At 43.5% G+C, this 26,878-nt stretch overlaps 2 protein-coding genes across 2 annotated transcripts in view; both read right to left on the reverse strand.

Moving 5' to 3' along the window:
- LOC130275795 (haloacid dehalogenase-like hydrolase domain-containing 5) overlaps positions 1-882 on the reverse strand; it is a 51,765-nt gene extending 50,883 nt beyond the window's left edge. The window contains exon 1 of the mRNA XM_056524220.1: positions 251-882. Within this exon, the coding sequence (XP_056380195.1) occupies positions 251-253 (3 nt within the window). The 5' untranslated portion in view covers positions 254-882. The remainder of the gene's footprint in view (positions 1-250) is intronic.
- Positions 883-3,128: 2,246 nt separating this feature from the next.
- ISY1 (ISY1 splicing factor homolog) overlaps positions 3,129-26,878 on the reverse strand; it is a 46,798-nt gene continuing 23,048 nt past the window's right edge. Inside the window, exons 6-11 of the mRNA XM_056528257.1 lie at positions 20,350-20,462; positions 19,743-19,860; positions 17,030-17,152; positions 14,015-14,127; positions 7,727-7,813; positions 3,129-3,337 (exon numbers count right to left, since the gene is read on the reverse strand). Of these exons, the coding sequence (XP_056384232.1) occupies positions 3,230-3,337; positions 7,727-7,813; positions 14,015-14,127; positions 17,030-17,152; positions 19,743-19,860; positions 20,350-20,462 (662 nt within the window). The 3' untranslated portion in view covers positions 3,129-3,229. The remainder of the gene's footprint in view (positions 3,338-7,726; positions 7,814-14,014; positions 14,128-17,029; positions 17,153-19,742; positions 19,861-20,349; positions 20,463-26,878) is intronic.

The raw sequence follows: 26,878 nt of genomic DNA on the forward strand, positions 1-26,878 counted from the left end.
CATTTACTAAACAGAACATCTTGACAGATAATGTAATCATGTAAAGAGTATGGGTCAGATTTATGAAAATATGTGCAGATAAATAGTCAACGAGTTGCCTATAGCAACCAATCAGATTGAAAAATAAAATAAGCAATCTGATTATTTGCTATGGGCAACCAGTCAGCTTTTCCTCTGTACAGGTTTTTATAAATCTCCCTCTATTACAACATTCTAAATCATCACTAATGAGAAGAGTATTTCAGCTTACCATCGCAATCCCAGCTGCAGTCCACTTTAGATTAGGTTTCACTGGCTTTTTCTTTTTTTCATGGCTTTATTGGTGATAAGACAGGAGGTAATAGGATGGTCAATAAAGATGCCAAAGTCAGGGTGGGCAGAAAACAAGCGTCATTGGTAAACAGGCCAGTTAGGGTGGGCAACATGCCTTGTCAGTGCAATGGCTGAGGTTGGGGATGGGCAGCAAACAGGCATAGTCGGTAAACAAGCCATAGTCCGGGTGGGCAGCAAACAAGAGTTGTTGGTTAACAGGCCATGGTCATAGCAAGCGGCAACCAAGAGTAGTCAGTAAACAGGCCATGGTCATAGCAGGCAGCAACCAAGAGTAGTTGGTTAACAAGCCGTGGTCAGGGTGGGCAGCAAACAAGAGTAGTCGGTTAACAGGCCGAAGTCCAGGCAGGCATCAAAAGAGTAGCTGGTAAACAGGCCGTGGTCATGGCAGGCAGCAACCAAGAGTAGTCAGTAAACAGGCCGTGGTCAGGGCGGGCAGCAAACAAGAGTAGTCAGTAAACAGGCCATGGTCAGGGCGGGCATGACGACCCCCACGCCCACTCCCATAGACATGAATGGAGGGGGTGTGGCGTGATGTCATGTCTCCAGGCCCGGAAACTTAGCATTTCCGAGAATGGAGCAGCATGCACCACAGAATGCTGGGTGCTGCACAGAGATCGCCGTTGGGTCCCAGCGAATAGGGGATCAGATGTCTATGGGTGAAATACCCCTTTAAGGATGTAGTGGTGATTTTTGTGTTTTCAATTTTCCCGCCTCACCTTTTAATAGCCATAACGCTTTCAATTTGCCGCCTACAGGTATCATACCATATGAGGGCTTCATGCAAGACCAATTGTAGTTTGTAATGACATCACTCATTTTACCAAAAAATGTACAGCAAAGCCAAAATTGTTGGACAAAGTTGAAAAGGAAAAAACTATATATAATTTAAAAACTTCGCTTTTTTTCTTTTACAGAGTGCACTTCATGGTTAAAAAAAAGTTTTGTTTTATTTTACTACTTTTAAATCATTACAACTTTTTGTAAGGAAAGTAGTATGCTTAAAGGGGTACTCCACTGGCCAGAGCTCGGAACATTAAGTTCTGAACACTGTGTGCGCGCTGCTGGGGTCAGCCACGCCCCTTGTGACATCAGGCCATGCCCCTTCAATTCAAGTCTATGGGAGGGGGCGTAATGGATGCCACGCCCACTCCCATTGACTTGCATTGAAGGGGCATGACCTGAAAGCTCAAGGGGGCGTGACCGACCCCTGCTGCACGCACAAAGCGCTTGGAACTAAATGTTCTGAACGCTGGCCAGTGGAGTACCCCTTTAAAATAGTCTTTTTCTGACACATTTATACTTTCATATAGGTGACTGTGTGAGGGCTCATTTTTGTCTCATTCACATTTATTAATTAAGTTTTTATTATTTTATTCACAATTTTTTAGTCCCCACAGGGGTCTATTACATGCAATCTTTGAATCCCAAACACTGTTCAATGCAATGCCATCATAATAATCAGTGTTATTGGAGCTTTGCTTCTCCAGCCTTCAAGGAGACTGCAAAAGCAGAGTGCCATTAGGACATCAAGGGTATGGGACCTCCACCAGTCATGTCAGCTGATTGGGACCCTGCGATCGCACAGCGGAGGTCCCCATCAGCCCAATCCAGCTGGACCTGAAGGGGTAATGCCAGACTCTGGCACAAGCAGTGAGTCCTGGCTGCTGATAGCAGCCATTACTCAGCGGGCGGAGTGCATAAGTGTAGTACTCCGGTGGAAAACTTTATTTATTTTTTTTAAATCAACTGATGCCAGAAAGTTACAGATTTGTAAATTACTTCTATTAAAAAATCTTAATCCTTCCAGTACTTATAAGCAGCTGTTAACTACAAAGGAAATTCTTTTCTTTTTGGATTCATTTTCTGTCACGACCACAGTGCTGTCTGCTGACACCTGTGTCCATGGCAGCAACTGTCCAGAGCAGAAGCAGATCCCCATAGCAAACATATGCTGCTCTGGACAGTTCCTAAAATGGACAGAGGTGTCAGCAGACAGCACTGTGGTCATGACAGAAAAGAAATCCCAAAAGAAAAGAAATTCCTCTGCAGTATACAGCCGCTAATAAGTACTGGAAGGATTAAGAATTTTTAATAGAAGTAATTTACAAATCTGTTTAACTATCTGGCACCAGCTGATTTTAAAAAGAAAAGTTTTCCACCGGAGTACCCCTTTAAGGCAGTGTTTCTCAACCAAGGTGCCCCTAGCTATTGCAAAACTACAACTCCTAGCATGCCCGGACAGCCGAAGGCTGTCCGGGCATGCTGGGAGTTGTAGTTTTGCAACAGCTGGATGCACCCTGATTGGGAAACACTGCCTTAAGGTGTTTAAAAGTCTAAAAATACATATGTAGTCGAGTCTCTGATGACAGTAGAAGAGCTTGCTGGGATCTGCAGTGCACCTAACCTGTGCAGTTGACTGGTGCTATTTAAGAAGGGGGTAGGAGACCGCGCTCCCAACAGCTGCTTCTTACTGCCATATACATTCTTCATATGTTACAGGAATAACTTGCACTGTGATCTCATGAAGCCAATATAATAGACTGTGACTGACCGAATATTGTACTTATATGAACAATCATGTGTTTCCCTGTATACCCTCAGAAAGAAGAGGTTTACCCAGTGTCCTTTGCTGAAGCACAGACCACAAACATGATATAATCCAGCCTTTACATGCTACACATGCCTATTCATTGGTTATACAGGCACAGCAGCCATCTGTATGGGTGACTGTACTAGAAATTGCAGCTAAGACTCATTTAAATTAAGGTTGACCAAAATAATCACCAATATAACCAAACTGTACAAAAGCAGTCTATATTTTTCATTTTCTGTACAAAGTGTAACAAAATAGGAGAATTTACAAGGACCTGGTGGGTTGTTATATGTATTTACAATTTTATACGCCTAAAAGTCGTTTAGCATCTTCACTTTGAGCCATGAGAGCCTCACTGGCATATTTCTGAAGAAGTTCCATTTTCTTTCGTCGTAAGAGGGCTTCCTCGATCTGGGAAAAATAAAATTAGGGATTACTTTCTCAGAAATAACATTTAGATTTTTAGATACACACTCGTGTAGAATTGGTATACGCATGCAGCTAGGGAATGTTCATATGCGGCAGATTCATTGCACAAATAAAAAGTCCATTCCTTAAAGGAGTTCTCTAAGCTAAAACTTTTAACCCCCGCTGTGCCCGGGCTGTAAAACTGTACATCATAAACTTTCACTTACCTGCCTACGATCCCCCGTTGTTCCGATATCGCCGTCCCGTTCCCCGGTCCCGGTCTCTTCCACGTCCTGCGGGTCAGTGACTTCACTCTGCGCTCAGCCTATTAGCGGCCGCAGCAATGTCCCGTCGCGGCCGCTGATAGGCTGAACGCAGAGTGAAGTCACCGACCCGCAGGAAGAGGAATCTGACAGGGACCAGAGCAGGGGCGGCGATATCGGAACAACGGGGGATCGTAGGCAGGTATGTGAAAGATTATTATGTATAGTTTTACAGCCCGGGCACAGCGGGGGATAAAATATTTCAGTTGGAGAACTCCTTTAAATGTGAATGAGGTTATTTCTGCAGTACGTCTACAGAAAAATCTAGATGGTTTTATTAATATTTGTTACCAGATCTGTAGAAAATCTTCAACTATTTGAAGTTAAAATGGGCAATCCAACCTAACAAAACTGATGGCCTACCCCGAGGATAGATCATAAATATTAGATCTGCGGAGATCTGACTCCTGGCAACCCCGCCAATCAGCTGTTTGAAGTGGCGCCGCAGCCACATGTTTACCAACGCTTATACCTTAATACTTTCAGTAATAATGGCGCAAGGTACTAAAGTTTTGTCCCATTCTGGTACACAGCCATCAATTTTAGAAGCCTGGATGAACTTCTAATCAGTGAGGGTCACAGCAGATGAACCCCCAACAAGTTTAGGTGACAAGTTTGGAATAACCTCGTTAAAGGAGATTTCTGGAGAAAAATAACATTCCCTATCCACAGGTAGCTGATCGTGGGGGGTTCGACCACTGGGGCCCCCACGTTCACTGGAACGGGACAGGCACTCAGTGAGGAGAGAATGCTGCAGCTGGTAAGCGCTTCACGCATTCCTATGGGAGCGCCGAAAAGACCACAGCTCTTGGGCATCATAGAAATGTGCTCCCATAGAAATGAATGGAGCGCATGCAGTCTACCGGTAGACGACACGCGCTCCTCATTGACAGCACCAGTGTCCCATCCTGGTGATTGCAGGGGCCCCTACCGTCGGGGTACCCCCGTGATCAGCTACTTATACCCTATCCTGTGGGTAGGGGATAAGCAATTTTCACCGGAGTACTCCGTTAAAGGAAAACGGTCAGCCTGTTCACCCACACTAAACCTTATACACTGGGTTATAGTGTGGGTGAACAGGAGTCCAACATTGGGTCACCTATTTAAATATATCCAGTAGGTCCTGAGACATAACCCCCAGAAGATCAGAAGCTTCATCGGCTCAATTTGCATATTCATTGTCGGTGTATAAGGTTTAGTGTGAGTGAACAGGCTGACAGTTTTCCTTCAATATAGATTGTCCTTGCTTCCGCTTGATCTTTTGGGATGTCAATGCTGATGGTCTTTTATTATATCAATGGGGTCCGGCAATCCTGTTGATTTGCTGACTCAAGGGGGTGCCCCTATCCACAGTTTTAATCTTGGAATAACCCCTTAAATATTGATTGTCTACCCTTAGTATAAGTTATTCACATCAGATGAGTGGGGTGAGCTCTGTATATTTTATACTGGCTGTGCCCAGTACTGCACCCGAGACTAATCTGCAAATCCAGGCACAGCCAGTATAAAACATAGAGCCATGTGAAGGGAACAATGGTTGCAGTGCCGTGGCCCCTTGAATCATCAGATCAATGGGATTGCCAGGATTTGGACCCCACTGCTCTGACGTTGATGGCCTATAAATAGAAAAAAAAATCCCTTAAGACCAAAGGAAAACACGGATAAAACAAGTATAATGTTTACATAACAGATCCTTTGTTTTCTTCCTGTGCACCAATTGTACTAAAGTCTATTTTAATATTTTGTATTCAAGTATTTTCCCAAACAGTGTGCCTCCAGCTGTTGCAAAACTACAACTCCCAGCTTGCCCAAACAGCCAAAGGCTGTCCGGGCATGCTGAGAGTTGTAGTTTTGCAACAGCTGGAGGCACACTGTTTGGAAAACACTGGGTTCGTCTATGCAGGGAAATGTAAGGATCTCTCAGCCAGCCATGGAGTGGAGAACAATGCCGCCCAATTTCCCGTCTAATAACGATTGGAGTAGGTCTCATTGGAAAAAAAAAATAAAAAATACACAGATCTTTACAAATATGTTTAACATAAAAAAAAAATGGATTTACACTATTGGTCTTTTTCTAAAGCTTAACCCCTTAAGGACTCAGGGTTTTTCCGTTTTTGCACTTTCGTTTTTTCCTCATCACCTTTTAAAAATCATAACCCTTTCAATTTTCCACCAAAAAATCCATAATATGGCTTATTTTTTGCGTCACCAATTCTACTTTGCAGTGACATTAGTCATTTTACCCAAAAATGCACGGCGAAACGGAAAAAAAATAATTGTGCGACAAAATCGAAAGAAAAATGCCATTTTGTAACTTTTGGGGGCTTCCGTTTCTACGCAGTGCATATTTCGGTAAAAATTACACCTTATTATTCTGTAGGTCCATACGGTTAAAATGATACCCTACATATATAGGTTTGATTTTGTCGTACTTCTGGAAAAAATCACTACATGCAGGAAAATGTATACGTTTAAAAATGTCATCTTCTGACCCCTATAACTTTTTTATTTTTCCACATACAGGGCGGTATGAGGACTAATTTTTTGCGCCGTGATCTGAAGTTTTTATCGGTATGATTTTTGTTTTGATCAGACTTTTTGATCACTTTTTATTCATTTTTTAATGGTATAAAAAGTGACCAAAATACGCTTTTTTTGACTTTGCGGTTTAATTAATGATATATTTTAATAGTTCGGACATTTACACACGCGGCGATACCACATATGTTTATTTTGTATTTTTTTTACACTGTTTTATTTTTTTATGGGAAAAGGGGGGTGATTCAAACTTATTAGGGAAGGGGTTAAATGGCCTTTATTAACACTTTTTTTTACATTTTTTTTGCAGTGTTATAGGTCCCATAGGGACCTATAACACTGCACACACTGATCTCTTGCACAGATCACAGGCGTGTATTAACACGCCTGTGATCAGTGTTATCGGCGCTTGACTGCTCCTGCCTGGATCTCAGTCATTCGCCGATCGGACACAGAGGAGGCAGGTAAGGGCCCTCCCGGTGTCCGGTCAGCTGTTCGGGACGCCGCGATTTCACCGCGGCAGTCCCGAACAGCCCGACTGAGCAGCCGGGTCACTTTCACTTTCACTTTAGAAGCGGCGGTCAGCTTTGACCGCCGCTTCTAAAGGGTTAATACCGCACATCGCCGCGATCGGCGATGTGTGGTATTAGCTGCGGGTCCCGGCCGTTTATGAGCGCCGGGACCGACGCGATATGAGGCGGGATCGCGTTGCGATCCCGCTTCATATCGCGGGAGTCGGCGAAGGACGTAAATATACGTCCTGCGTCGTTAAGGGGTTAAAGGGGTACTCCGGTGAAAACCTTTTTTCTTTTAAATCAACTGGTGGCAGAAAGTTAAACATATTTGTAAATTACTTCTATTAAAAAATCGTAATCCTTCCAGTACTTATTAGCTGCTGAATGTTACAGAGGAAATTCCTTTCTTTTTGGAACACTGATGACATCACGAACACAATGCTCTCTGCTGACATCTCTGTCCATTTTAGCAACCATGCATAGCAGATGTATGCTAAGGGCAGCATGGTGGCTCAGTGGTTAGCACTGGGGACTTGGGTTCAAATCCCACTAAGGACAACAATAAATAAAGCGTTGTTGTTATTATTATTATTATTATAATAATGTCAGCAGAGAGAACTGTGCTCGTGAGGTCATCAGAGAGCATTCCAAAAAGAAAATAATTTCCTCTGTAGTATTCAGCAGCTAATAAGTACAGGAAGGATTAAGATTTTTTAATAGAAGTAATTTACAAATATGTTTAACTTTCTGCCACCAGTTGATTTAAAAGAAAAAAGGTTTTCACCGGAGTACCCCTTTAAGTATTCTTCACTTCTGAATTCCAAGTTGACCCATAGTTATTTAGAGCACAGAAATATCAGAGCAAATATTTACATGGCAAATAACTAATCCAATGCCAACATGGTGCAATAAAATAATGAATTTGGCAACATTTCTAATGTTTATTTGTAGGCATTTCTCTTGTATTTGAGTAAAAAGACATATAAAATAAAGATTCTTATGTGGCAGTGCTTTACCTCTTTCTGAGATGGTACTGGAACATGGGCAATAAACTTTTGCTGTCCCTCTTCTCTTTCATTCTCATTGTCGCTGTCCTCTCCAGACTGAAACACAATGGACAATGCAGTTGTGAGAATAAAGTAAAAGGGATATGAAACAAGCAGCATCGACATGTCCCCTATACACAGCTTTACTCTGTGGCTACAAAAAAAAAAAAAAAAAGTCCCAGGAAACTTTTGGAGATTTTGAAATATAAATAACTCCCCAGGTTGATCATGTCCTGAATGATGTTTTCTTATACTTATGAAATGAGAAGATCGTGGGAGAGAGTCTTTAAAGGGGTATTCCAGGAAAAAACTTTTTTTTTTTTTTATATCAACTGGCTCTAGAAAGTTAAACAGATTTGTAAATTACTTCTATTAAAAAATCTTAATCCTTCCAGTAGTTATCAGCTGCTGATGTTGAGTTATTCTTTTCTGTCTGACAATAGTGCTCTCTGCTGACACCTCTGCTTGTCTCAGGAACTGTCCGAAGCATTAGAGGTTTGCTTCTACTGTGGACAGTTCCTGAGACAAGCAGAGCACTGTGGTCAGACAGAAAAGAACAACTCAACATCAGCAGCTGATAACTACTGGAAGGATTAAGATTTTTTTTAATATTAGTAATTTACAAATCTGCTTAACTTTCTTTTTTCCTGGAATATCCCTTTAGGGTACGTTCACACGTACAGGATCCAGTGCAGATTTGATGCGCAGGATTTGTAACTGCAGACTAGAAGTTGTGCTCAGTCATATAGTTTACACTGAAATCTGCAACAGAAAATCCTGCGCATCAAATCTGCGTACGTGTGAATGTTCCCTTAAAGTCGATTGACATTTTCAGCTACTTCAACCCACATGGTTAGTAGTAAATCATATGGGCAGCCAAGAAAAGGCTATGTCTGCATATCACACAATACCAACATGGACATATTCAAGGAGAGCAAATCATACATGGATTTATGTTTACTGCAACTCACATGGCCAAAATAATTCTATGGCACATAAACAAAAAAAAAGATGAAAGGGTAAACCATGCTCTAAAATTAACTACACAACCTGATATAAACATTGCCTAAGTCTTGGGACTCTGTGATCAATAAACATTGAGTAACTTGTGGACATGCAGCATTTTCATGACCATTGTGTCAACCTGACTTATTGAGCTTTGTCCTGGTCACATTCTGCCCTAATTACATGATCACGCGGTGCCCTTGTCATGTGCCCAGTATCATGTTCTAGACACATGACCATTTGGGGCTAGCCACCTGTACTAGACGTTTTCTAAAAAATGGTAAAAGTTGTCAAAAGTTTAGATCACACATGTCAAAAGTTTAGATTGCATTGAGTCTCATTCCTGACACCCACATCGATCAAGAGTAACAGAGGAAGTGCGTGGCGCGCTCTACTTCACTCCATAAATTTACCGTATATAGCGAAAAGATAAAATTTGATTGCCAACCGAGGAGTGAGGCGCACGCTTCTCCGCACTTCCCAGGTGTATAACTCATGCTTACTGCAGGTCTCAGGAGCGAGACTTGGTGCAACCTTTCTTGACATGTGTCCAAAAATTTTTTAAATGACGTTAAAGAAGAACTGCGGTGCCACACTTTCCTTTCCCTTGTCCCCGGGCTGCAAAAACAAAAAAAAAAACTTTAACTTACCTGCTACATTCCCCCTGTTGCGCACGGTAATGTAAGGAGCCCGGGCCCCCCTTCTCCCTGCTGCCCGGGCTCCTTACATAACAGTGCGCTCAGCCTATCACTGGTCGAGGCTGGATATCGCTGCGGCCGGCAATACGCACCAGTGTGTGATGATCCGGGTCCAATAAGCAGAGCAGCACCGGAGGAATAACGGCGCAACGGAGGAACATGGGAAGGTGAAAGTTTTTTTTTTTTAGTTTTTGCAGCCCGGGCACAAGGGAAAAGTATTGCACCGCAGTTCTCCTTTAATCCTTCAAAATTTTAAAAGATCGCAAATGTTAAGAAGAGTGAATTAAGGCTACTATACGCATTAATCAGCTATAACATTGAAGCCTAATACACGTCTAATACTGCGGAGAACCCCTTCGTGACACAAAAACTGCTTTGACCTGTTGAGACTTGAGGGGAGATTTATCAAAGCCTGTGTAGGGAAAAAGTTGCCGAGTTGCCCATAGCAACCAATCAGATCGCTTCTTTCATTTTTGAAAAGGCCTTTTTAAAAATGAAAGAAGTGATCTGATTGGTTGCTATGGGCAACTCAGCAACCTTTCCCTACACAGGCTTTGATAAATCTCCCCCTATAAGACATCTGAAGGTGTCCTTTGTTATCTGGCACCAAGAAAGGAGAAGGAGATCTTTCATGTCCTTTCAATTGTGAGGTTTTAGCCTCCATGGTTCAGTCTTGTTTTTTAATTACATCCCAAAGATAGTCGATCTAATTGGTATCTGGGGAATTAAAGGGGTATTCCAGGGGAAAAAAATGTTTATATATCAACTTGCTCCAGAAATTACTTCTATTTAAAAAATCTTAATACTTCCAATAATTATCAGCTGCTGAAGTTGAGTTGTTCTTTTCTGTCTGACAACAGTGCTCTCTGCTGACATCTCTGCCTGTCTCGGGAACTGTAAAGAGTAGAAGAGGTTTGCTATGGGGATTTGCTTCTACTCTGGACAGTTCCCGAGACACGGGTAATCAGAGAGCACTTAGAAAAGAACAACTCAACTTCAGCAGCTCATAAGTACTGAAAGGATTAAGATTTTTTAATAGAAGTAATTTACAAATCTGTTTAACTTTCTGGAGCCAGTTGATATATAAACAATTTTTTTCTAGCGGGTGTCCGCCATTAACGCCTCAGATGCCGGGATCAATACAGATCCCGGCATCTGCGGCAGTACGCGATTTCAATGAATGATCTGATCGCCCGCAGCGCTGCTGCGGGGATCCGATCATTCAGAACGCCGCAAGGAGGTCCCCTCATCTGCCTCTGTCCGGCTCCCGGCGTCTTCTGCTCTGGTCTGAGATCGAGCAGACCAGAACAGAAGATGACCGAAAACACTGATCTGTTCTATGTCCTATACATAGAATAGATCAGTATTAGCAATCATGGTATTGCTATGAATAGTCCCCTATGGGGACTATTCAAGTGTAAAAAAAAGAATGTAAAAAAATTTTAAAATAAAAGAAAAAAAAGTGAAAAATCCCCTCCCCCAATAAAAAAGTAAAACATCAGTTTTTTCCTATTTTACCCGCAAAAAGCGTAAAAAAGAAATTTAGACATATTTGCTATCTCCGCGTGCGTAAATGTCCGAACTATTTAAATAAAATGTTAATGATCCCGTACGGTGAACGGCGTGAACGTAAAAAAAAAGTCCAAAATTGCTACTTTTTTAATACATTTTATTTAAAAAAAATTATAAAAAATTTATTAAAAGTTTTTTTATATGCAAATATGGTATAAAAAAAAGTACAGATCATGGTGCAAAAAATGAGCCCCCATACCGCCGCTTATACGGAAAAATGAAAATGTTATAGGTCATCAAAATAAAAGGGATTATAAACGTACTAATTTGGTTAAAAAGTTTGTGATTTTTTTAAGCACAACAATAATATAAAAGTATATAATAACAGGTATCATTTTAATCGTATTGACCCTCAGAATAAAGAACAGATTTAATTTTTACCGTAAATTGTACGGCGTGAAAACGAAACCTTCCAAAATTAGCAAAATTGAGTTTTTCTTTTTAATTTCCCCACAAAATAGTGTTTTTTGGTTGCGCCATACATTTTATGATATAATGAGTGATGTCATTACAAAGGACAACTGGTCGCGCAAAAAACAAGCCCTCATACTAGTCTGTGGATGAAAATATAAAAGTTATGATTTTTAGAAGGCGAGGAGGAGAAAATGAAAACGTAAAAATGTAATTGTCTGAGTCCTTAAGGCCAAAATGGGCTGAGTCCTTAAGGGGTTAAGGACCACGGGTTTTTCCGTTTTTGCACTTTCGTTTTTTCCTCCTCACCTTTTAAAAATCCTAACCCTTTAAATTGTGCACCTAAAAATCCATATTATGGCTTATGTTTTGCGCCACCAATTCTACTTTGCAGTGACTTCAGTCATTTTACCCAAAAATCTACGGAGAAACAGAAAAAAAAATTATTGTGCGACGAAATGGAAACAAAACATGCCATTTTGTAACTTTTGGGGGCTTTCGTTTCTACGCAGTACATTTTTTGGTAAAAATGACACCATATCTTTATTTTGTAGGTCCATACGGTTAAAATGATATCCTACTTGTATAGGTTTGATTTTGTCGGACTTCTGGAAAAAATCATAACTACATGCAGGAAAATGTATACGTTTAAAAATGTCATCTTCTGACCCCTATAACGCTAATAGGGCGGTATGAGGGCTCATAGTTTGCGCCGTGATCTGAAGTTTTTAGCGGTACCATTTTTTTTATTGATCAGACTTTTTGATTGCTTTTTATTCATTTTTTCATGATATAAAAAGAGACCAAAAATACATTATTTTTGACTTTGGATTTTTTTGCGCGTACGCCATTGATTGTGCGGTTTAATTAATGATATATTTTTATAGTTTGGACATTTACGCACGCGGCGATACCACATATGTTTATATTTATTTTTATTTACATGGTTTTTTTTTTATGGGAAAATGGGGGTGATTTAAACTTTTATTAGGGAAAGGGTTAAATGACATTTCTTATACCCTGTTCACTGCAAAGCCATAGCTTTGCATTGATCAGTGTTATCGGCGGTCGATTGCTCAAGCCTGCATCTCAGGCTTGGAGCAATCAATCGCCGAGGGGACGCACCGGAGGAAGGTAAGAGGACCTCCGCTCGTGTCCCAGCTGATCGGGACACCGCATTTTCACTGCGGTGGTCCCGATCAGCCCCAATGAGCAGCCGGGCAGCTTTCACTTTCGGTTTAGACGCGCCGTTCAACTTTGAACGCCGCATCTAAAGGGTTAATAGCGCGCGGCACCGCGATCGCTGCCGCTCGCTATTAGCCCCGGGTCGTCTCCAGATACATGCCGGTACCGACCCGATGCCGGCCAAGGGCGTAAATATACGTCCTTGGTCGTTAAGGGGTTAAAGCCAAAAGGAAATTTCTTGATCTTTTTGTCATATTCCTGAACAAGTTTTGCAGAGTGGCAGGTGGCAATATCCTACTGAAAGAGGCCACTGCCTTTGAGGAATACCACTACCATGAAAGGGGTGTACTTGGTCAGTACGATATTTAGGTAGATGGTACATGTCATAGTAACATCCACATGAATGCCAAGACCCAGGGTTTCCCAACAGAACATTGTCCAGAGCAGTGTTTCCCAACGAGGGTGCCTCCAGCTGTTTCAAAACTACAACTCAACCTGCAACTCAAAATCAGCAGAAATGTGTAAACCAAAAAGGCGCAAATAAACCCTGCTTGCGCCTTTTTATGCGCCTTTTCTAGACACAGAAAACAGTCTAAAGACAATGATAAATGTCGGCCAGCGTGTTCTGACATCAACTCAAGTGCCTGCTCACTCGCTGCCTAATACATCCCGAGAATCAACGTTATTCACTTCACTTCTCAGTGGTTTTAATGTTACCGCTGGTCAACTCCCCTATGCTTGGCGCAAATGTCCACAGCAAGTCTTCGAAGTTACAATGACTTTAACAAGCAAGCACCATCTCCCTGTCATGTGCTGTATTCGAGTATGCCTCCAATTATATTATTAAGCTGTCAGGGCAGGAAAATCTTAAACGGGAAAGGGATCGTAATAATTGAAGGCATAAGCTGATCTATTACTTCTTCCTTTCTGGAAATAAGAATTAGGAAAATAACACAAAAATATATTTTTCTCAGCCTAGTTACGCTAAAGTCTGAGTGTGCACTTCATTACTACTGCTACCAGTTTTGTACACTATTAACTACTCCATAACCGAGTGAAGATTTATTTGACTGGCACAAAGCAATAATGCATAAGGCAGTGTTTCCCAACCAGGGTGCCTCCAGCTGTTGCAAAACTATAACTCCCAGCATGCCCAGACAGCCGAAGGCTGTCCGGGCATGCTGGGAGTTGTAGTTTTGCAACAGCTGGAGGCACCCTGGTTGGGAAACACTGGCATAAGGTGAGGGCAACCACAAGAGGGTTTCAGAAAACATTGTTCTGATTATGCCCCCTCCTTTACTGTCCAAATGTGTTTGTTTTTTTTTTTTTTGTTTTTTTAAACCAAAACATTAATTAAAAAATAAATAAATAAATAAAGTGTCCCCACCTCATCGGCAGTCACTGCATAAATATTTACTTCCTCCTCCTCTTCATTCTTCTCCCCAGATGCCAGACGGGCTTCCTTTTCTATTCTCCATTTCTCCACGGCTTGTGCAATGGCTGAAAAAGCAATTGGAATAAAAGAAAAGATTCAAAAGATATTTTCCCATGAAAAGCAATGAAATCTGGAAGTGAATTACTGCAGGGCTTTGCATGAACCAATCTGGTTAGTAGTCAAAGCCAAATCATTTTACTAAAAAGGATCCCAGTTATGTACAGAATTCTAGTGTTCATTCTATTTGGGCTTATAATGCATTGGGAGTGTACCGGTCATAGAAAGAAAATTTTGACATGTCAAAAGTTTTGATCGGTCGAGGTCTGAGTTCTCAAGTTGGAAGAGAAGCATGTACGGTTGTGCGTTTCTTACCCTTCAGGACTGAGGTGGTCCCATAGACTTGCATTGTGTGACCGTCTCCGTCACATTACCTGATGAAGACCCCGATCCAGGATGGAAATGCGTTTTTAGGGATCGACCGATTATCGGTTTGGCCAATATTATCGGGTGATATTCATGATTTTGGACATTATCGGTAATTACCTTGCAGATAATGCTCTGCTCTACCCCCCCCAGAGACGACCACCGCCGCCGCTGCCCCATTGCCTTCCCATCCTCTGGCCACATACCTCCACCTCTGCCCCATTGCCTCCCCCATCCTCTGGCGACATACCGCCGCCGCTGCCCCATTGCCTCCCCATCCTCTGGCCACATACCACCGCCGCCGCTGCCCCATTGCCTCCCCATCCTCTGGCCACATACCTCCACCTCTGCCCCATTGCCTCCCCCATCCTCTGGCCACATACCGCCGCCGCTGCCCCATTGCCTCCCCATCCTCTGGCCACATACCACTGCCGCCGCTGCCCCATTGCCTCCCCATCCTCTGGCCACATACCACTGCCGCTGCTGCCCCATTGCCTCCCCATCCTCTGACCACATACCCCTGCCGCCGCTGCCCCATTGCCTCCCCATCCTCTGGCCACATACCACTGCCGCTGCTGCCCCATTGCCTCCCCATCCTCTGGCCACATACCACCGCCACTGCCCCATTGCCTCCCCATCCTCTGGCCACATACCGCCGCCGCTGCCCCATTGCCTCCCCATCCTCTGGCCACATACCACTGCCGCCGCTGCGCCATTGCCTCCCCATCCTCTGGCCACATACCACCGCCACTGCCCCATTGCCTCCCCATCCTCTGGCCACATACCACTGCCGCTGCTGCCCCATTGCCTCCCCATCCTCTGGCCACATACCACCGCCACTGCCCCATTGCCTCCCCATCCTCTGGCCACATACCGCCGCCGCTGCCCCATTGCCTCCCCATCCTCTGGCCACATACCACTGCCGCCGCTGCGCCATTGCCTCCCCATCCTCTGGCCACATACCACCGCCACTGCCCCATTGCCTCCCCATCCTCTGGCCACATACCACTGCCGCTGCTGCCCCATTGCCTCCCCATCCTCTGGCCACATACCACCGCCACTGCCCCATTGCCTCCCCATCCTCTGGCCACATACCACCACCGCTGCCCCATTGCCTCTCCATCCTCTGGCCACATACCACTGCCACCGCTGCCCCATTGCCTCCCCATCCTCTGGCCACATACCACCGCCACTGCCCCATTGCCTCCCCCATCCTCTGGCCACATACCGCCGCCGCTGCCCCATTGCCTCCCCATCCTACTTCTGGCTCCTGCGGCGTCCTGCTCTGTTGCTGTGCGCTGCACAATGACGAGTGACGTCCTCAACGCAACGTCACAGTCAGTGCGCTGACAGCTCAGGACGCCGCCGGAGCCAGAAGTAGCGCGGACCCCGGGAACAGGTAATTATAACACCGGGAATGGGGGAGGCGAAGGGGCAGCGGTGGTGGTTGGACTCAGGAGGACCCCAGGACAGGCAGGGGGAGAGAAGCGGGTGGCGGTCTCTGCAGTTCATTGATTTAAAGTGTCGGGGGGGGGGAATAGTCAATAACTTTTACCGGGATATCGGTAGAAGTTATTGGCTATCGACCTGAAAGGTACCAGATTATCGGTATCGGCCCTAAAAAATCAATATCGGTCGATCCCTAGTTTTTGTATTAATAAATTATGCTTTTTTAAATCTACCCCTGTCCAGAGATGCACTGTTTATCCAGGGGTTTATTTTCCAACATTTTTTTTTAACCTTTTCCATCACATGGTAAAGTACTGAGAGAAAATCCTCCTAGCGCACACTTCTCTTGGCTCTAACTAGGGATTGGTCGGGGGTCTAAGATCTGTCTTTCTGACACATCAAAATTATTATTTTTTTTATGCCCACCTCTGTTTAAATGCAAACTGATTTCATTATGGAATGGATAAGCACTTATCACTTACACATTTTATGGCCTAGAAATATATGTGACATGAAATTAAATGACAACTAATGTAGCAACAATGAAAGTACCAGAACACAATGTTTAAAGCGCAACTGTCTCAAAGTATTTATTTGTTCAGCTGTACACACAGTGCATTAGGGCTTAACAAGTCTGTTTCAGCCAAACCTGTTTTTACATTAGTATTGTCCTGTATTTCCATAAAAACAGCTTCTGTATCCTGGCCAGGAGTTGTCTTAACAGTCAGAGAGGAGGGGCCCGAGGTTTACTATGCTCCAGGGCTTCACCACCTCTTCTCTTACATTACACCAGTGTTTCCCAACCAGGGTGCCTTCCAAGTGATACAAAACTACAACTCCCAGCATGCCTGGACAGACAAAGGCTGTCCAGGCATGCTGGGAGTTGTAGTCTTGCAACATCTGGAGGCACTCTGGTTGGGAAACACTGCATTGCACAGTTGGGGTACGTTGTTGTATGTGTGAACGTACTCTTAACTGACAAACAGAGCTCACCCCCAGCGGCCCTGCGCAGAACCAACAGTGGGACAAAAGCAGAAAGAAAATGGCAGTATAAAAAAACAATGGCCACTCCCATTATCATCCAAAAACCATTACCTCTCTTTTCCTCCTCTAGCTCTAAAGGGACCAGCACACCATCATCTTCATCCCTGTACCCATAATACTCGGCATCAATATCCTTCATCAACTCAACTCGTGTTTTCCTGGGTGGAGGAGCAGCTACAAACAGAAATGTAGACATATTTATTATGAAAAGTGACAGAGAAATCTTAAAAGGGGTTATCCAGAAAAAAATCGACTGACTCCAGAAAGTTAAACAGATTTGTAAATTACTTGTATAAAAAAATCCTTTCAGTACTTATGAGCTGCTGACGTTGAGTTCTTTTCTAAGTGCTCTCTGATGACACGTGTCTCGGGAACTGTCCAGAGTAGAAGCAAATCCCCATAGCAAACCTCTTCTACTCTGTGCAGTTCCTGAGACAGACAGAGATGTCAGCAGAGAGCACTGTTGCCAGACAGAAAACAACTCAACTTCAGCAGCTGAAAATTATAGGAAGGGTTAAGATTTTTTAAAATAAGTAATTTACAAATCTGTAACTTTCTGGAGCCAGTTGATATAAACAAAAATTTTTTTTTTTTTTTTCCTGTTAATTCTTTACAGACTAATTTTGAACAACAATACCAGGAGGAAGAGAGGCACTGGTTCAGGAAATCTTATTTGTTATTATACATTTCTTCAGACATACTTCTAGTACTAGACCTGATTACAATTACTGAAATATTAAATAAAGTTGCCCCAAGAGTACAATCCCCATGTCATGTACAGTATATTTTTTTACATCTAACTTTTTTCTAAAAAAATATACAGAAATAGTCCTATATACTGACTCTGCACATATCTCCATTAGATTTTTGAGGGCCAATACTTCTTGCCCAATTAAAAAATTAGAAACACCGACTACAACTGGGGTAATTCATTGACCTAAACGTAATAAAGAAGCGTGACAGCTCTAGACCTTGTTTCATGTGACTGAGCCTTATGCACTGAATAAAACTGGATGAATCCAGCGTGATGCAGCATCTTCTCAATGAGTGAGTAGTTTATCTGCGACATACTTGATTTCAATGAAAAACTTCCCAGCGGTAGTGAAAAAGTGCAGCCGTGTGATCTAGATTAAGTAAATTCTAATCACATTGTACTTATTTTACTACAACTCCATGGATCAAATGTAGAAACTTCACTTTAACACCTAAACAACACAGGGCGTACATGTACACCCTGGTCACGGCTTGTGTGTATGAAGTGTGCTCATTATGTCTTTCATCAACCCATCAGATGCTGGGATCAAAAAGTCAATTGCAGCATCTAAAAGGCTATGTTCACACTAAGGAATTGGAGAGGAATTTACTTGAGTAATTCTGGTCGTCACTTATTCCACTCCAAATCATCTGACAATGAAAGTTCCATTGACTTTAATGGACTTTCCGCTGCCTGTTCACACTCAGGAATTTCTTCTATGATGCAGAATTCTGTTCTGCCTGAAGACAGACAAATGGGTAAAAGCCCATTGAGGTCAATGAATTCTGCACGAATTCCGTGGATGGGAGAAAATGGTAAAAAAATAAAAATAAAAAAGATTTTCCTGACCTAAATTATTCCTCTTCAATTCTGCTCCATTTCTTCAGTGTGAACATATGCTTCAAACAGATTTGTAAATCACTTCTATGTGAAAGTCCTAATCCTTCCAGTATTTAGCTGCTATATACTACAGAGGAAGTTGTGTAGTTCTTTCCAGTCTGACCACAGTGCTCTCTGCTGACACCTCTGTCCATGTCAAGAACTGTCTGGATCAGGAGAGGTTTGCTATGGGGATTTGCTCCTGCTCTGGACAGTTCCTGACATGGACAGAGGTGTCAGCAGAGAGCACTGTGGTTAGACTGGAAAGAACTACACAACTTCCTCTGGAGCATACAGCAGCTGATAAGTACTGGAAGGATTAAGATTTTTAAATATACTAGACTATAAGCCGAGTTTTTAAGCCCCCCTCAGCTTATACTCGAGTGAACTCTCTGCCCGTCAATCGATTCATCAGTGGTCTTCAACCTGCGGACCTCCAGATGTTGCAAAACTACAACTCCCAGCATGCGCGGACAGCCGATGGCTGTCCGGGCATGCTGGGAGTTGTAGTTTTGCAACATCTGGAGGTCAGCAGGTTGAAGACCACTGATGAAGGGATTGACAGGCGGGGATGATGAAAGGGGTCTGGATGATGACGGGGGTCTGGATGATTACATGGGGGGGGGGGGGGGGATGATTTATTTCCCACCCTAGGCTTATAGTCGAGTCAATAACTTTTCCTGGGTTTTTGGGGTAAAATTAGGGGCCTTGGCTTATATTCAGGTCGGCTTATACTCAAGTATATACGGTAAGCAATTGACAAATCTGTATAATTTTCTGGCACCAGTTGATTTCAAAAGATTTGTTTTCCACCAGTGTACCCCTTTAAAATATATTCAAAATAAATGCTCCAATAAAGAAACATTAAAAGAAATGTCAGCACATATATTCCACCTTCATTATAGAGCTATGACAACTCATGTTATACAGCCATCTGAACACCATGTTCTATTGACAGTAAGGAAATGCTTTAAGTTCTAAATCTAGCAGAATTGTGAATGCAGCTCTGGACTATGATAAAACCTGCAGCTCAGGATTAGTACAAGTTTATACAATGAACTCACAAATCTATTTAAGATTATATCCACTTTTTAGTGACTGCTTTTAGATTCAAGGGGACAAAGCACTTACGCTCTTTTTCAAACAGTTCTCGAACGCCTGGAAGATCTTTAGCAGCTCCAAAGTACTTGTAGCCTCTGTTTCCTGGCACTTCTTTGCCTTCATGGTCAAGCATCTTGGGCCCTATACGCTAATATAGAAAAAAAAAAGTCAAATTTGTTAATTTTCTAATGCAGAGAAATAATGTGCTTAGAAGTCAATTATTAAGGGAGAAATAAGGAAAATGGTGTGCGGCAAAAAAATGTCAAGCAACCAAAAAGGCATCAAGCACGACTACATTAACAATGTTTGACGATCGTCAAACTCCCAACTTATCCTATGGTTAAGTAGTATACCTTAGAATAACCCTTTAAGACAAGTAAAGGTCTTTTGCACGGTTCTTTTTTAGTGTGTGGTGGGGGAATACATTGGGAACTCCCGAAAGATATCTCCTCCACTATATGATTAAAGGGGTACTCCGGTGCTTAGACATCTTATCCCCTATTTCCCCTGGTTGGGAAACACTGGCTTATGGACAGGGTTAATCTATATGAGATGACCAATGTAAAATAAAGATTCTTTGTTTTATGTGTTTGCAGCACTAAATCTTGTTTATGGTCAACTTAAGAGTTTTACTTACCCCATAATCCGGACCACCCAGCTCTCTTATTCGGACCTCCCAGTGACCCTTTTCTCGGATTAGCTTGTTTATTTCATCATTCAAGTCACGAATCCTAAATTCTCCAAGACCAGCTAAATGTAAAGAGATTATAATTTTTTTTATTTTATTTATTATTATTATTATTATTTTTTTTTATGTCAAAGCACTACTATTGCTTCATAGATACATAAAGAGGTCAATGAACAGTGTCATAGTGCAGTTGTTTCCAAGTAGTGTGCCTCCAGCTGTTGCAAAACTACAAGTACCAGCATGCTTGGTCAACCAAAGGCTGTAGTGTTGCAACAGCTGAAGGCACACCTTTAAAACCACTGTTCGTGTATAGGGCCACGCTCTATTGACAAAAATAATGCCCAACTGTAATCTTAAATTATACAGTCTAAAAACAAGGGACAGCACCTGAGAGCTCAGCTGGGTTCACACCACATTTTTTCAATACAGTTCCCGTATACGTTTTCAATTTGAATACCATACGGAACCGTATTGAAAACCATATGCATTGATTCTCCATTGAAAACCGTATACCAAAAGATGCATCAGGTTGTGTCTGTTTTGCATCCTGTACGGTTTTGTCAGTTTTTTACCCGTACCCAAAACCGTAGCCTACCACGGTTTTTGGTCCAGGTGAAAAACCGTATTGAAACCTATTTTTTTTTTTAACATGGAAGTCAATGGGAACCGTACAGAACCATATGTGCGTTTGACTTTGCAGTTTTTTTCTTGGAATTTCAATCAAACAAGTGAAACTTTATTCATAATGGAGTGAAAAGGTAAAAGCGTATACATTTTTTTCTTAAAAAACGGATGCAACCGGACATCATTTTTTCAAACCGTATATGGATTAAAATTTTTACACACGTTTTGTTTAGTCAGGTTTTGGGGAATCCGTTTTTTTTATCAAAAACCTGATACGGGAACTGTATTGCAAAAACGTGGTGTGAACCCAGCCTTAAAGGGGTATTCCAGGAAAAAAATTTTTTTTTTTTTTTTTTTATCAACTAGCTCCAGAAAGTTAAACAGATTTGTAAATTACTTCTACTAAAAAATCTTAATCCTTTCAATAATTATCAGCTGCTAAAGTGTAGTTGTTGTTTTCTGCCTGGCAACAGTGCTCTCTGCTGACGTCTCTCCTTGTCTCGGGAATTGGACAGAGTATAAGAGGTTTGTATGGGGATTTGCTTCTAAACTGGGCGGTTCCCGAGACATGTGTCATCAGAGAGCACTTAGACAGAAAAAAACAACTCAACTTCATAAGCTCATAAGTACTGAAAGGATTAAGATTTTTTAATAGAAGTAATTCACAAATCTGTTTAACTTTCTGGAGCCAGTTGATATCTAAAAAAAAGTTTTTCCTGGATAACCCCTTTAAAGGGTTTTATAGGACACCTTGCACCCAGTGGATCAGTGGATTGCCAGAGCTGCGACACCCATACAGTGTGAATGAGTCTGGAATACGGCAGCACCGTACACTGTATAAGTCATGCAGCTAAGTTCCTACTCACTTCAGTGGAAGCTGAGCTTTAGTAACCAAGTACAGCATTTGTTTCTGGCTCTGTTGATTGTGTATGGAAGTGCTGTGTATTACTAAGCCATAAATGAAACTTAATAAAATAAATGAAATTTTTTTTTCCACTTTTCATCTAAAATGTTTTCTTCAAGGTTACTGCCTACACAGTGATACACCAGAGAAACTATTAGGCCATGCTTTCCACCTTCCTTTAATAAAGGCAGCTAAAAACAGTACATGGCGTTTGCTCAAATGGAAAGTTGCTATTTGTAGCAGCGATAACTCCAGGATTACATCAGTCTGGGGAGGAACATAAAACATGCCGCGAAGAAACAACAAGTTCTACAGAATTGTTGTGATAATTAAATGAAAAGGCATAAATGAGGCAAAGGCTAAAGACCTATTAGAGATGTCAGGAGGTTAAACATCTATTGTTATCCTTGGCTGGAGAACAGTCTGGAATACCTTTGGTCATTTTGGAGGGAAATTATCAAACGTGCCTGGTAAAAATGTAAAAAAAAACAATTGCATCATTCTTGTGCCAGCACCTGCTTTGATTTTCTCCTGTGAATGCAATTTTTTCACATTCTCCACCACGCACGCACGCACTGAACAAAATGACCAGCAGTGTAAATCCAACATGCCAAATTCTTCTCTTACCTGACATCAATGGTCAGGGGAGAATTGGAAGGCACTCACACCATAGACCAGTGTTTTCCAACCAGGGTGTCTCCAGCTGTTGCAAAACTACAACTCCCAGTATGTTGGGAGTTGTAGTTTTGCAACAGCTGGAGCCACCCTGGTTGGAAAACAATGCCATAGACAATCGGCTGATCCAGCCAAAAACAAGCAGGTTCAACCAACTTTATTATTCTAATCTGTATGGGTATAGCGGTGAAGGTACATTTAAAGAGGGTTATCCAGGAAAAAAACTTTTTTTTATATATCAACTGGTTCAAGAAAGTTAAACAGATTTGTAAATTACTTCTATAAAAAATGTTCATCCTTTCAGTACTTATGAGCGTCTGAAGTTGAGTTCTTTTCTGTCTAAGTGCTTTCTGATGACACCTGTCTCGTCTGTCTCCTTTTCTTGACTACAAATCCCACAATTCCATTTTCCTCCCTCCCACACATCAGCCACCCCACCCATTGAAACATAAATGAGCTGCATCCATTCAAATCAGTGTGGTTTTCAATCAGGGTGCCTACAGTTATTGCAGATTGATCTCTCTCCCACCCAGCAATTTCTCCACTCATTGAAGCAGACAGGCTCCCTGTCATCAGCTGACTAGTGAGTCAGATCTCGGCCGCATTGCAAGCTGGGAAAAATCTGAGACAACAGTCATTTTGTATGCTGGTAACAAATATTGGAGTGAAAATCACAGAAGAATTGTGAGAAAACTGTCACACACAGGTATAGACACTATATTATGAACTACACTAACTTTACAGCCCCTATAACATAGTCAAATAAAAAAAATCCTGGAATACCCCTTTATGATTTTGAAATAGAAGTAAATTACAAATCTGTTTAACTTTCTGGCACCAGTTGATTTGAAAACATTTGTTTCTCTATTGGCTCCATTGGGGGACACAGACCGTGGGTGTATGCTGCTGTCTCTAGGAGGTGTGACACTATGGTAATAAAAAAAAAAGTTGGCTCCTCCCAGCAGGATATACCTGCCTTCGGGCTCTGAGCTAATCAGTTTAAGCTTAATGTCTGAAGGAGGTGGACATGGTCTGGAATTCTCCAGACCAGGTCTTCTGATTTATTGTTTTTCTAGTATAGGGACGTGTTCGTTTTTTATTCCTTTTTCATTCATGTTTTCAGGTGGGGACTCAGGGACTCCGGTTCCCTGTTTCCCCATTGCAAGTAAGGGGGCACAGACATTGCGTGTATGCGCTGTTCACCCCCCCGCCAACGGTCAGCACCTGGGTTGGTACCTCATGGGTCCGGGTTCCCCCTATTCCCCTGCAAGCCTCGCTCGTGCATAGCAGCCAGGCGTGATGCAGGTGACAAAAAGCTGACTGAAGACTTCATGGAAGACTCCATTAGGTAAGTTCTTCTGACTGAGGTAAGTACATTTCCCTTTTCTTCCTTAGGTGCGGACTTGCAACCTCTGGAGACCCTCAGTTTTTGGCCCACCTTTTCAGGTTTATGGGGCTGGCTTATACCGGGGCTTGACTTTTATTCTGAGGCGAGCAGTGGCATCTTAGGGGGCATGCATTCTGTTTTTACACTGTGTGAATGTGTTTTTACTGCTTCACTGTGTGTGTGGTGTTTACTGTGCGGCTTTGACCGCGGCACCTTATATGCGTCTGACAGCCGCGGCGCTCGTTCTGGCCGGGCACTCTGAGCGCCGGCTTACTTTCGTTTTCACCGGCAGCCGCTGCCGGCGTTTGGGCCGCCTGCTCACTTCCTCCTGAGCGCATATGCGGCTGACATGTGCGCTCGGGACAAGGATCGGGCGCCATTACAGCTTCTTCTCCGCTCTTCTCATAGCTCCGCCCCCTGGGCTGTCGGAGCTCCCTAGAGGCGCGAAGTGGCCTCCAATTAGCGCCGTGGGTGCGAATTTCAGTAGGGGACAATCAGTTAGTGCCTCTGCCTCAGGCACGCCCCTCTCTGGCTATTGGCTGGCCCGTTTTACACTCTAGCAGCACCGAGCCGAGTTCTCCTCACTGCAGCTGCCAGGGGACACAGACTAGGGTGAGAAAGTTCCTGTCTTTTTCTCATTATGTCCGTACCCAGAGCTGTTCCTCCCTCTAAACAGAAAACTGGAATGTTGGTGTCTTATTTCGTCTGTAAGCACTGTAATGCTAAGATGTCTGGCTCTACTAAGCCCACTTGCTCTCTGCCTGCCCCACTACTCCCCCTGGTACCCCCGGATGCCCTTTTGGTTCCGGTGGATTCAGCCGCCCCTCCAGCCTGGGTTTCTTCTAAGACCCAGTATATGGCGGACTTGACTCAAGTCTCCTGTTCGGTAGCTGAGGCCTCCCGGGAAGTGGCGTCCGCCTTGAAGGGGTCTGCCCTGCGCCGGCCCTCTCTGGGGGCCCGCTCCTCTTCCCCACATACTTCACGCTCTCACAAGCGTACTAAGGGTGCCTCGTTCGACTCTTCCATTGAGTCTTCAGTTAGGCATGGGCGCTTCCCCCGTGGGTCCCGTCCCCCCGTCATCTGGTCACTAACGTCGCTCCTACAGAGGACGTTCTCGGAGTCGCCGCTCTACCACGCCAGAGCCGCGTACCCGGTCAGGGTCACCACCCTCCAGGACTGCCTCCACTCGTTCACATTCTCCTGGTGAACTGGCTGACGAGGTTTCCAAATCGGCATCTGACTCAGAGGACCGCTCGGGTACAGTTGAAACGCTGAACTCATTGGTCGCAGCCATAAGAGACACCTTTCACTTAGAGGACCCAGGATCTTCGGATGTAACTCCTGAAGTATCCTTTCATCGTGCTAAGCCAGCACCTCAAAGGTTCAGCTCTCACGCTGACTTTGACGCCATTCTGGAATCTGCATGGAAACATCCAGACAAGAGGTTCCCGGGAATAAAAACGATTCAAGAACGTTATCCATTTGACAAGGATCTTGTCACTAAGGTGGTTTCCCCTCCTTCAGTGGATTCACCAATCTTCCGAATCTCTAAGGCTACTACACTGCCACTGGCAGATGCGGCTGCCTTCAAGGATTCCACGGACAAGAAGGTGGAGTCCTTAGCGAAGTGTGACTCTGAAGCAGCTGGCTCTTCGCTTTTTCCCATCTTCGCCTCGACATGGGCGTGCAAGGCCCTATCGCAGTGGTGCCTAAAACTCCGTCAGGGTATCCTAGCGGGATCCCCCCAGAGGATCTGTCTACTCTGGCTCTCCAATGCTCTAAAGCTGGGGAATTTCTGTGCACAGCTTCCATGCAGTCAGCCCATTGTTCTGCTTTAGCTGTTGGTCACCTAGCTGCTCTCCGCCGTTCTATGAGGCTTAAAGCTTGGAATGCGGATGCCGCTTCCAAAAGGTCTCTCACTGAGCTTCCTTTTACGGGTGGCCGTCTTTTTGGCAAGCGCCTTGAAGAGAGTATCTCTGAGGCCACAGGGGGGGTAAGAGTTCCTTGTTGCCTCAAAATAAGGCGCGCTCCACTTGTGGTCCACCAGGACAAGGTTGTTTTCCGGCCAGATCCTTCCTTTTTGCCTAAGGTGGTTTCAGCTTTTCATCTCAATGAGGACATTGTCCTCCCGTCTTTTTGTCCTGCTCCTTCTCATCCTAAGGAGCATTTACTCCACAAACTGGATGTGGTTCGTGCTGTTAGGTCCTATCTCTCTATTACTTCTTCGTTTCGTCAGTGTGATTCCTTTTTCGTCCTCACGGAAGGTCGTCGTAAGGGACAACCTGCTTCCAAGGCCACCATTTCTCGGTGGATTCGGTCTGCCTTTTCGGAAGCTTATCCTCCCTTCAGGGTTGTGGCTCATTCTACCCGTTCTGTTGGGGCATCCTGGGCTCTCCAGAACAGAGCCTCGGCCTCGCAGATTTGCAAGGCGGCTACCTGGTCGTCTTTGCACACTTTCTCGAGGTTCTATCGGGTTCATACCTTCGCATCGGCTGATGATAGTCTGGGCCGTAAAGTGTTGCAGGTGGCAGTGGAACGGCCGTTTGCCTGACTGCTTATCTGCCCACCCAAGGTACGTTCCACGGTCTGTGTCCCCCAATGGAGCCGATAGAGAAAAGGAGATTTTTTTTTTAAATTTACCGTAAAATCTCTTTCTCGGAGGATCCATTGGGGGACACAGCTCCCACCCTTTTTTGGGGTTTTCTTCGGTTTTCTGTCTGAGGGTGTGTTCAGTTGTATTTTTTTATATGGTTCTCGGACAGTTTGGTTCTTCTTTGACCTGTCGGTCCTCTCCTATTGCTCTGGAACTAAAACTGATTAGCTCAGGGCCTGGAGGCGGGTATATCCTGCTGGAAGGAGCCGACTTTTTTTTATTACCATAGTGTCAC

Source organism: Hyla sarda, chromosome 6, assembly GCF_029499605.1.
Source record: "Hyla sarda isolate aHylSar1 chromosome 6, aHylSar1.hap1, whole genome shotgun sequence".
NCBI lineage: Eukaryota > Metazoa > Chordata > Amphibia > Anura > Hylidae > Hyla > Hyla sarda.